The sequence below is a fragment of the Natator depressus genome, chromosome 9 (genome assembly GCF_965152275.1).
Source record: "Natator depressus isolate rNatDep1 chromosome 9, rNatDep2.hap1, whole genome shotgun sequence".
NCBI lineage: Eukaryota > Metazoa > Chordata > Testudines > Cheloniidae > Natator > Natator depressus.
The window spans coordinates 84624548-84636613 of NC_134242.1; the positions used below are offsets into that span (position 1 = coordinate 84624548).

A 12066-nucleotide genomic window follows, 5' to 3' on the forward strand; every position below is an offset into this window, starting at 1 on the left:
GCACATTTCAGAGTGGCAGCCTTGTTAATCTGTATCCGTAAAAAGAAAAGGAGTACTTGTGGCACCTTAGAGACTAACAAATTTATAAGAGCATAAGCTTTCGTGAGCTACAGCTCACTTCATCGGATGCATGCAGTGGAAAATATAGTGGGGAGATCTTATATGCACAGAGAACATGAAACAATGGGTGTTACCATACAGACTATAACAAGAGTGATCAGGAAAGGTGAGCTATTAGCAGCAGGAGAGTGGGGGGGGGGGGGGGAGAAGAACCTTTTGTAGTGATGATCAAGGTGGCCCATTTCCAGCACTTTACAAGAACAGTAAGAGGGGAAATAAACAAGGGGAAATAATTTTACTTTGTGTAATGACCCATCCACTCCCAGTCTTTATTCAAGCCTAAGTTAATTGTATCCAGTTTGCAAATTAATTCCAATTCAGCAGTCTCTCCTTGAAGTCTGTTTTTGAAGTTTTTTAGTTGAAGAATTACAGACCTAAAAGTGGCAATCAAGTGACTAAAGAGAGTAAGTGTTCTCCGACTGGTTTTTGAATGTTATAATTCTTGACGTCTGATTTGTGTCCATTCATTCTTTTACGTAGAGACTGTCCAGTTTGACCAATGTACATGGCAGAGGGGCATTGCTGGCACACGATGGCATATCACATTGGTAGATGTGCAGGTGAACGAGCCTCTGATAGTGTGGCTGATGCGATTAGACCCTATGATGGTATCCCCTGAATAGATATGTGGACAGAGTTGGCAATGGGCTTTGTTGCAAGGATAGGTTCCTGAGACATCTCAAGGTCTCTTCCAGTCCTACATTTTTAAGATTCTCTGATTAACTTATCTACACAACAACATTGTGAGATTAGGTGGCATTATTATCCTCATTTTACAGATGGGGAATTGAGCCACAGAGAGATGAACATTTTAAAAAGAAAAACATGAATGATAATTGGGAACTGTTTAAGAACACTTCACTGGATGCCTAAAAAGCCACAATTTCACAATTGAGAGAGACGGATACACCAGTTAATAAGTTGACTCAGAGGGGAAGTGAAAGCAACTAATAAAAGACAGACAGACACACAAAATAAATGGAAAAAAGAGGTATTTGATTGCTGTGAGTATAAATTAGAAACTAGGAATTGTAGAAAATTGAAATAAAAGTACACAAGGAGAAATCTGTGGCCAGCAGAATTAAGGACAAGAAAGAATTTTTAAGTATATCAGTAACAAAGGGAATCCTGTCTATGGTATTGCCCCACTGTTAGAAGGTATCTGAAATGGTAAAATTTCAATAATAGGACAAAGTGTTCTATAAATATTTCTGTTCTGTTTGGGGAAAAAGCCAGAAGATGTATTTATATCTGATGAAGTAACTTCCATTACAAGAATCACTCAGGACGATGTTAAACATCAGCTATTAAAGGGAGATATTTTAAAATTAGCAGGAAAGGATAACTTTCCTGTCTACTAATTTGGGGGGCCCAACTTGAGACATGTATGGCACAATTTTTCAGAATACTTAGCATTTTTATTGCATTTTCTATATTAAAAATACAGCTCCAATCAATTTCAGTTGTGGCTGTAAGCACTCAGCACTTCCACATATCTGGCTCCAGGTGTCTTCCACTGGGCACCCAGAAAGTGAGCACAGGTAATTGCTGACCAACTGTGAACATTCTGGTTTAGGTAACTTCCCCAGCATCACATACTCTGTGGCAGAGACAGGATGAGAATCCAGTTCTCCAAGGTCTCATCCAACTGCCTCAACCATAATACCATCCTTTTTCCTTCCAGAAACCCGTGTGTCATTCACTACAACCTTCCAGCTTCTGCAACAGGTAAGGTAGGAGTCTTACAGATAACAGGTTTCAGTGGTAGCCATTTAGTATCAGCAAAAAAAAAAGAGGAGTCCTTGTGGCACCTTAGAGACTGACACATTTATGCACATATAAATGTGTTAGTCTCTAAGGTGCCACAAGGACTCCTCTTTTTTTTTTTTTTTTTTTAACAGATAGCCTCTTTCACTATACAGCCGCAGTTAATTCCTTGAGCACTATTTATTCTGTGCACTTAAGAAGGCTGGGATCCTATGGAAAAATAGTATGTGATCATTTAATAACTAAAGGCTGTATCCTAATGCATATCCAAAAGAGCTGTATTAAGGTTGCATAGGCAACCTTAAATCTAGCAGTTCCTAACTTCTGAGTGCTTTACTTTGCAGCCTTAACATTCCTTTAGTGTAGGTTTTTTAATGTTATTTCCAAAATAAATGACACACAGAAATTCCATGGTGTGGAACAAACACCCAACGTGGGTTAGCAACAGGGTTCAGTTCTTTAGATCTCTACCACTTGAGCTAACAGAGTAACTGGGAACAGATCAGGCCCTACAAGGGCAGGAGAGATCCTCTTTGCCAGATCTATGCTAATTAGGGTGACCAGAGGAAACGGACAAAATATCGGGACGCAAGGGGGAAGCAAAGAAAGAAAGAGCGGCCAAAGCCGCAGTATGGGGGCACAGGGCGTCCTGACCGTGCATCGGTCGGGACGCGGGACGCAGAACTGAAAAGCGGGACAGTCCTGATTTTACCGAGACGCCTGGTCCCCCTCACGCTCCTGGCAAGTGAAGGGAGAGACAGAGACGCCCCGGTTCTATTTCAGGTTCGGCAGTGGAACGTGCTCGGAGGGCTACAGACCCTTCTGCCCCGACGCTGTCCCCGCCCCGCTTCCCGCAGCAGGCGGCTCCGCTCGCGCGCCGCCAAGCAGGAGCCCGCTCGGGTCACGCCGCGGCGAAGGGCGGCCCGCACGCCACGCCCCAGCGGAGGTGAGAGAGGAGGGCGCATGCGCGGGGCGAGATCGCGGCGGAGCGTTAGCGCCGGCCCCACACCGCGTGACTCACCAGGAGGCGGCACGTCCCAGACACCAGAACGCCCCCCCGCGCCCGGTTTGAAAGGACGCCCCTGCTCGAGCGTGTCGTCAAAGCTGGGGCGAAGTTGTTCTTTGGCTGGGACACAACAGCTCCCCCCCCGCTCCTTTCCAGAAAGGCCAGGGCGGGCGAGCGGAACCTGCTCCTCCCGCTGCCCAGTCCCGGGCTCGGTTCTGCCCCATTCTCCGCTGGCTTTTGCCCCTCGTGCCCCTCCCCCCTTCGCTGTATTTCGACCCCTCTGCTCCCGTCCGCTCCCCGCCGCAAGTGAGGGCAGCGGGTTGAGGGAGCGTCACGACGCACGCTGAGGGTGGCCGCGCATGCCCAGTAGGGGCTGATTAGCCGGATTCCCTTTCCCGGGCTCTGCGCCGCTCTCGCGGAGCCGCTACCTCGGAAATCTCGCGAGCTCGGCTGGGAGCGGGAGAAGGGGGCGGGGCCGTGCGGTGTTTTGGGGGCGGCGGGGCCCCCCCGACCCCGAGCCGGTTCCGGCGCAAGATGGACCCCGGCCCCGCCAGCTCGGACGGCGAGGAGCCCTCCACATCCGCTGCCTCCTCGCGGGAGCCCGGCGCCGAGGAGGTACCGCTGGGGGCGCGGGCGTCAGAGTCCTCGGGGAGGGGGCGCCGGAGCCGGAGCCCTGCTCCGCTGCCAGCCCCACTCCATCCCGATACCCGGCCCGGCTGCTACAGCCCCCTGTCGCGCCCGGCTACAGTCCCCAGCCTTGTCTGCCCCCGGCCCCTCTCTCCCCCACCCGCCCGGCGACAGACCCCTTGGCCCCCTGCTCCTCTGCCCACCCCAGCCTCCCTGTAACCCGAGTCCATCTCCAGATCTAGCTGCCTTCCCCCGCCCGTGCCCGGCCCCGGCCGTGCCCCAGCCCATCTGCATCCCTCAGCCCCATGCAGAGATTCCCCACCCGTCTGCACTCCTCCTTCCCGGTACTGCCTGTCCCTAGCCCATCTACACACCAGCCTGTCCGTGCCCCCCTGTGCCCCCAGCCCCGGCCGTGCCCCAGCCCATCTACATCCCTCAGCCCCATCCAGAGATCCCCCACCCGTCTGCACTCCTCCTTCCCGGTACTGCCTGTCCCCAGCCCATCTACACACCAGCCTGTCCGTGCCCCCCTGTGCCCCCAGCCCCGGCCGTGCCCCAGCCCATCTACATCCCTCAGCCCCATCCAGAGATCCCCCACCCGTCTGCACTCCTCCTTCCCGGTACTGCCTGTCCATACCCCCCTGTGCCCCCAGCCCCAGCCGTGCCCCAGCCCATCTGCATCCCTCAGCCCCATCCAAATATCCCCCACCCATCTGCACTCCTTCTCCCCAGTATTGCCTGTCCCCAGCCCATCTACCACCCGGCAGCCCCATCTACACACCAATCTGTCCGTTCCCCCCCACCCCTTCTGCCAGCAGCCCTGGCTGTGCCCTCAGCCTGTCTGTGTTCTCAGCTCCATCCAGATATCCCCACCCCCCATCTACCCACCTCCCCAATACTGCCAGCCCTATCGACTCCCTGTTCACAGCCCATCTATAACCTGGCAGCCGCATCTACACCCCAGCCTGTCCATACTCCACTGTACTACCAGCCCTGGTTGTACCCCTAGTCTATCTGCACCCACTGTACCTTCAGCCCTATCCATAACCCACCCCCTACAGCCCACCCATACTTCCAGCCTATTTGCTCACCCTGCCACCCACCTCTGTACCCTCCTACCCAACCCATCTGTTACCCCTGCACACAGCTCGTCAGTCCCTTCTATCTCCCCCTGTGCACAGTCCATCCATGCACCCTTACAGTCCCTCTCTGTCAGCCTTCCCCTTGGGTACTACCAGTCCCTTGTGTACTACCCTCCTTGCTTTAAAGCCAGGCGAAGAGCTGCAGTTGGGGGGGGGGGCCTGTTTGCCCATGCGGGAGGGGAGCAGTAGCAGGTAGTTAGGGTGCTGTGTGGCATAACCAAAAGCTGGACATTTGGAGAGTGGGTGGGTTGTGGTTGGGAGAGTGAACTGCACCTTTGGGTTTAATTGGAGGTGCTCAATGATAGTGATACACCAAGGTGTGAGGGAGAAGGGATGTAGCTGGCCCCACCTGGTGGGGAGCAGGTTACCTGTATGCAGAGCCATTTAGCTAAGCTTGTGTAAACAGTTGGTGCTAGGGATGAGGGGAGATTTGAGCTGTTGGGATATGCTTCCCACTCCCCTTCAAAAGTGTATGATACTTCAATCCACCCCCACTAACTGCTTAATGTATCTGGCTAGGGATAGGGGGTGGATAGCCAATGGCTAAATGCTGTTTGGAGGGGTGATAATAACAATATCTGACTGGCGGGAGTTTGTTTGCTGGTGTCATGGTGCTTTCAGGTTTTTCCGTTATTTCTTCCACTCAGAGCTGCTCTCTTCTGCACGTGCAGTTTAAATTGTTTCCATGATCCAAAGCAAGATGCTCAAGAGAGCATGTGTGACTGTCTCTCTCCTCTTCCCTTCAGTTTTCTGAAGAGATACTAAGCCAGGACTCTTGAGAGATCGTTAGGAATGTCAAAAGTGACATCTTCAGGTGTCACTGGAAAACAAGGTTTAATCATAAGTATGAATCCCTTCAAAAGTCTTTTAGGATTACCCCTGAAGGGCCAAATCTCTGTTCCACTGAATGGTAGCTGTTTTGATTTCATTGTGACCAGAATTTAGATCCAAATGATGAAATTTCACCTCTGGATATATTGGGTGAAAGAATTAGGCTGATGGAGAGAAGTGAAAAAACATGATGTTGTAGTATTTAGTTGTCTGTGAACTGTGCAATGTGTAGTAACATTAAGACTAAGGAACAGTAAAGGAGTTAGAAGTGTGAGCAAGAATTACCTACAGGGTACAATTTGTGCTATAAGGTTTTCCATCTGTCAACTGGCAAAAAAAACCTGACACAGTGTCTAGACAGAACAGGATAAGTTGACATATGCCAGTAAGTGGATTAAATATTGTATTAGCATTGTATATATGTCAGAAGGTCACACATTTCTAACAAAAGGAAAGCTGGTTGCTGCTATTTAATAGTACTAGTTCAGCTGGAATCATGAATAGCTGAGCAATTCAAAGCTACATCTCATATAGATTTCACTTTAGCAACGTGCCCCCCAGGGTCGAATTGCAATTCAGATGCACGAGCGATATTATACAATGCACAGGTACATGTTAGTGTCTGGAAATCCCAGGTAATCCTAGATAATGATAAGCTGTGTTTTTGTAGTTTGTCATTATGCTGTTTACACATTGTGTTACTTTAGTGCTTTGTTGTAAACAGCCAGTTAAATGCTTGTATTAATTTGATACAGTTTTCATTAGTTACTTGGAATAGATTTTTTTTCTTTATCTAGATGGATGCTCTTTACATATGTAAATACAAAAGCTCAACATAGGAAAGACTAAGTAAAAAACAAAAAAAGCAGCAGTGCTTCTTACTCCCACCCATTGCGTGGCCAGACATGTGAGTGATTTAGTTTAGGATGCACTGTTGCACTTTCCCATTAGCTGGAATGCCTTCCCATAGCCTAAAGTTAGCATCTTCGCTTAATTAGTGAGCAGAGATTGTCAGAGAAAATGTTTTGGATCCCTGGGGTTACTCAAGCTATGCTGTTAAAATTATTACATACTTTGATAATCCTCCATGTTATGGGATGCTTAAACTACACAGGCTTTGACTATATTCTCTAAGGCAGTGTTTCTTAACCTATTTACCATTGTAGCCTGCATATGCAGCTCTCTGTGTATTATGTGGGCTGCATGCACACAATATATATACTACTTGAATGTCCCTGAGGATGGCACATGGGCCGCAGCTGTGTGCTGATTGGGCCGCAAGTGGTTGAGAACCACTGCTCTAAGGCTAGTCTACAAGACAAAGCTTACTGCTATGCTATACAGCAAACCCTCTGTGTAGAAGGTGCTTGTATTGGGATTCTTTTTCTGCTGTAGCTTATACCAGTTCACTGAATGAACAGCACTTGTTTGCTCATATAATTATGTCTACATTAGGACTTCTGCTGGTATAGAAATGTATGTGGGTTTTTTTTTTTTAAATAAATCAAACCTGTAATCTACATTACTGTCGCAACAAAAGTTTCTGTGAAGACCTGTAAGAATACATTCTATACTTAAGAATATAAGCTTATGTGTTTAAGTGACTGATTAGGGTATGTGCTTTTGCTTGGTGGTATAAGAGGAAGTATTTTTACTTCTATTCCAGTAAAATAGCAAAATACAAACTTGTATAGCTCTTAATGTTACCCAGAGGTAAGTAAAAATGTGATTCTCACCTCCACTCTCCATTGGCCTCCACAAACAGGGAGCAATGTCCTTATGAGAGGTACAGCACTCTCTGTCCCCTTTTAAGCTTCCAGGGAGGGAAAGGGTGTTGGAATGTTAGCAGGTACTTGTCCCATGAGTCTGCTTGGGTTCTCTATCTTCCATATCAGCTTCTAGAAGGCATAATGTGCTGTGCACTTGTTTCCCAAATTACACTCCTTATATGTTCTCCCCATTATTTCTTGTCTGTGACATTTGCAACAATTTGCTCTTGTTTTGAAGCCTACTTTCGCTGTTGCTCATAAGGATCCAAAGGGACAATGAAGTGAGTTTGGCAAATTTCACTCTCCTGGTCGAAAAGTTATGAGAAGCAGCAGAGGCAGGTACTGTAGCCATCTGTCTTCAGATTTGGGAAGGCAATATTGCATTAGTTTTCATTTGTGGGGTTCTCTTTTATAGCCATAAAGGCTACAAGCTATTTCTAACAAAGATCTTGAGTTCTTCAGAATTCTTCCCTTTCCAGGAGAAGTGTCCTACTCACTGCAGGTAGATAGACAAGTCACTTGTATTTACCCATTTCATGTGTTCCTAGAAGAATTGCAGGAAGCATCTGACATTTGATGCTGTCATTTTCGCTTTTGTCTGTTAGAAGGAGTACTCGTCTTCTGTAACAAGAAGATTGTGTCCAATATTAGTGTTGACAGTGGTCTTCTCGTCTTCTGTAACAAGAAGATTGTGTCCAATATTAGTGTTGACAGTGGTCTTCTCGTCTTCTGTAACAAGAAGATTGTGTCCAATATTAGTGTTGACAGTGGTCTTCTCACCAAAGTAGAGTTAAGTAATGTATTTACACTTTGTGTTTTAATAATAATAATTTCTATTTTAATTTCCTTTTCCTTAAGTGAGCTGTCATGATGTTCAACTGAGTTATCTACTGAGTTATCTTTTTCTTTCTGAGGCCCCCCCCAACATGCTATAAAAACTCCACAGGCCACCTGTGCGACAAAAACTGGTTTTCTGCATATAAAAGCCAGGGCCCACGTTTGGGGGTAGCAAGCACAGCAGTTGCTTGAGGCCCCATGCCACATGGGCTCCTGCAAAGCCACATTGCTCAGGCTGCACCTTCAGCCCCGCATGGCGGGGCTCAGGGCCCTGGGCTTCAGCCCCTTGTGGTGGGGCTTTGGCTTTCTACCCTGGGCCCCAGCGAATCCAATGCTGGCCCTGCTTGGTGGCCCCCCTGAAACCTGCTCATAGCCTCCCAGAGGGCCCCAGACCCCTGGTTGAGAACCACTGATCTACGAGATTGAAAAAAACCTTAGGTCTTTTATGGTAGATAAGTATTTAAGGCTACTTCTCTGTAACACGTTTATCTGGGCCCTGCAGCGCAGAAGTCAAGTGTTAGTAGTTTATGAAGCAGCATTTAAACTCTTCCTTAGCCACACTCTACACATACTTATGGCATTCTGCATTCATGGGATTTTTTGTAAATTTAGTAAAACAATAATATACCCTCCTAAGTACTGTAGCTGAGATACTGAACTCAAGTATAATGAAGCAAGACAGAGCAGTCAGTCCTACATTCATGCCCAAACTGAAAAAGACATCCTCTAGCATAAATATTATGATTCTCGGATTTGTGTCCCTAAAAACAGGTGGGCATGTTTAGCTAGCTAAGCTTTTTCAAGAGCTGAATAAATTACCAAGCTACCTCAAAAGCAAGTGAAAATGGCTCATTGAGTTCAATGTTTCATCTCTCAGATTTCAGTATTAAATTAGTTCCATTTACAAGTTTTAGGGTTTTTTAAAATGTTGGCATAGTTTTGACTAGTTTTAGTACCTGAACCTATAAGAATGGCTATACAAGATCTGACCAGTGGTCCATCTAGCCCAGTAACCTGTCTTCCGACAGTGGCCAATGACAGGTGCTTCAGAGAAAATGAACCATCCCCTGCTGTCCACTCCCAGCTTCTGGCAAACGGAGGCTAGGGACACTAAGAGCATGGGGTTGCATCCCTGCCCATCCTGGCTAATAGCAATGGACCTATCCTCCATGAACTTATCTAGTTCTTTTTTGAGCCCTGTTACAGTTTTGGCCTTCATAACATCTCCTGGCAAAGAGTTCCACAGATTGGCTGTGTGTTGTATGAAGAAGTACTTCCTTTTGTTTGTTTTAAAGCTGCTACCTATTAATTTAATTGGGTGACCCCTAGTTCCTGTGTTACATGAAGGAGTAAATAACATTTCCTTATTCACTTTCTCCACACCAGTCATGATTTTATAGACCTCTATCATATATCCCCCTCAGTCATCACTTTTCCAAGCTGAAAAGTCCCAGTCTTTTAAATCTCTCTTCATACAGAAGCTGTTCTATACCCCTAATCATTTTTCTTGCCCTTCTCTGTACCTTTCCCAATTCCAGTACATCATCTTTTGAGATAAGGCAACCAGATATGCACTCAGTATTCAAGATGTGGGTTTACCATGGATTTATACAGAGCAGGGGTGGGCAAACTTTGTGGCCTGAGGGCCACATCTGGGTATGGAAATTGTATGGTGGGCCATGAATGCTCATGAAATTGTGGGTTAGGGTGTGGGAGGGGGCTCCATGCCGGTGAGGGGGGGAGGTGGAGGAGGGCTCTGGCTGAGGGTGCAGGCTCTGGGGTAGGGCTGGGGATGAGGGGTTTGGGGTGCAGGAGGGTGCTCCGGGATAGGATAATTTAGGACAGCTAATTTAGAGCCCATCATATTGTTTGTATAGTTGGGATTATGTTTTCAAATATTCGTTACTCTGTATTTATCAACATTGAATTTCATTTGCCATTTTGTTGCCCAGTCACCCCGGTTTTGTGAGATCCCTTTGTAACTCTTTGCAGACAGCTTTGGACTTAACTATAGTGATTAGTTTTGTATTCTCTAGAAATTTTGCCACCTCACTGTTTATCCTTTTTTCCAGATCATTTAAGAATAAGTTGAACAGCACTGGTCCCAGTACAGTTTCTTGGAGGACATCATTGTTTACCTCTTTCCTTTCTGAAAACTGACCATTTAGTCCTATCCTTTGTTTCCTATGTTTTAACCAGTTACCAATCCATGAGAGGACCTTTCCTCTTACCCCTTGACAGCTTACTTTGCATAAGAGCCTTTGGTAAGGGACCTTGTCCAAGGCTTTCTGAAAGTCCAAGCCACTGAATCACCCTTGTCCACGTGTTTTTGACCCCCCTCAAAAACTCTAATAGATTGGTGAGGCATGATTTCCTTTTACAAAAGCTGTGTTGACTCTTCCCCAACAAATCGTGTTCATCCATGCATCTGATAATTCTGTCCTTTAGTATTTTTTCAACCAATTTGTCAGGTACTGAAGTTAGGCTTACTGGTCTGTAATTGCTGGGATCACCTTGGCAGCCTTTTTAAAAAAGTCAATAAACCTTCAGATAGATTGTTTTAACATTTATATTGCAATAGTGCTTTAAGGCCAATCAGGTCAGGACTCCATTGTGCTAAGAGCTGTACAACGTGTGGGTAATGGGATCACTGTGCGTGGAGGACATATAGCATCAAGTATGAATATCTTAGATAACTTTTTTAAAAGCCTTTTTTAAAGCAATTATTTGAAATGATGCATGCCCTTTCAAAAGCACCTTTTCTAATTTTAAGATATCAAAAAGGCTAGTACTTAAACTTTTTTTTGCAGGTGAGCCTTACGTTTCAGGAGCAAAAGACGTATTTTTAAAACGATTACATTCAATTGGAAAAAACCTTCCAGATAAGAATTCTTGTATCTTTTTGAATAATAGGTTGAAAGTCCATACTAGTTTCTAAACCTGCAGTCTTTACTCAGGCAAAACTCTCATTGAAGTTAGTAGAGGTTTTGTGTATGTAAAGATTGTCCAGTATTTTTGTGAATATCTACAAATTGTGTAAAGCATGAAAATGAGCCATTGCGATCACCATGTCTTAAACGATTTGCCCTGAATTACAGACTTTTTTCCCTTATATGGCTGAGTGTGCCCCATGGAGGGGGATCTATGAAATTTAATCTGTGTTTCTTGATGTGTATGGTGGAGAGAAGTTAAGCCTTTATCTCAGACCTTGTACTGTTCTTTTGGGTGGGTAGAGGAGGAGATCAGGATCCAGCTGCCAAAAATGTAAATAGTTAGGAATTTTATATTTAGGAACAGGCTGACAATTTTGTAAGCCATGGCCTTTCCTATGGGTAAACAAACCTCCCACTCCCAGGATGAACTGAGGGATTATTTGTGAGGTGATACATAGGAAGTGATAAGGCTAATCTGAGGTTTTTATTTGGTCATATCTGCCCTTCATTGGCTATTTCTTCATGGATTTCAGCTCCGATTAGGGTGAGATGGTACATTTTCTTTCAGTGCTTATTTTCCATTTTGTTTGGTATGTGGGTGATCTGATTTTTTTTTTTTTTTTAAACAAAGAATTCTGATACTGTTTTTGAAGTTTGCACACTTTTTTCAATTTGGCTTCAGTAGCTCACTGTATTGATATTAATAAATGTTTAAAATTTGAATTTCAGAAAAATGATCCTCCATTTCAACTCAAACTTCCTCCCAAGGCATCTAGACCTGAAAAAGAAATTGATCCAGAATATGAAGAGAAGATGGTAAGTGTGGTTTCATAGCACAACAGATGGCTAACTTTTTGTTTTACTGAGCTAGGTAGAGACAATGGGAGGAAACAAGAAATTGCAGACAGGATGTCAGTGGGAGGGAAGGAAAATGGAATCAGAATAACAATATTAATTAAATACAATTCTTGATCTCGAAGTACATCTCTATGTGCAGGGGAATTTTCAAAGCTGAGAGATAGTGAATCATGAAA

The 12066-nt window shown here is 45.5% G+C and overlaps 1 protein-coding gene across 3 annotated transcripts in view; it reads left to right on the top strand.

Moving 5' to 3' along the window:
- The first annotated feature begins 2814 nt into the window (after positions 1-2814).
- The window catches only part of SMARCA1 (SNF2 related chromatin remodeling ATPase 1), a 66704-nt gene continuing 57452 nt past the window's right edge, over positions 2815-12066 (top strand). The window contains exons 1-2 of one of the 3 annotated variants that reach the window (XM_074962517.1): positions 2815-2833; positions 11762-11848. In XM_074962517.1, coding sequence (XP_074818618.1) covers positions 11846-11848 — 3 coding nt within the window. In that variant the 5' untranslated portion in view covers positions 2815-2833; positions 11762-11845. Of the gene's footprint in view, positions 2834-3339; positions 3509-7582; positions 7602-11761; positions 11849-12066 lie in introns of those variants that run through there. The other 2 variants (XM_074962516.1, XM_074962518.1) reach the window with 2 other exon arrangements.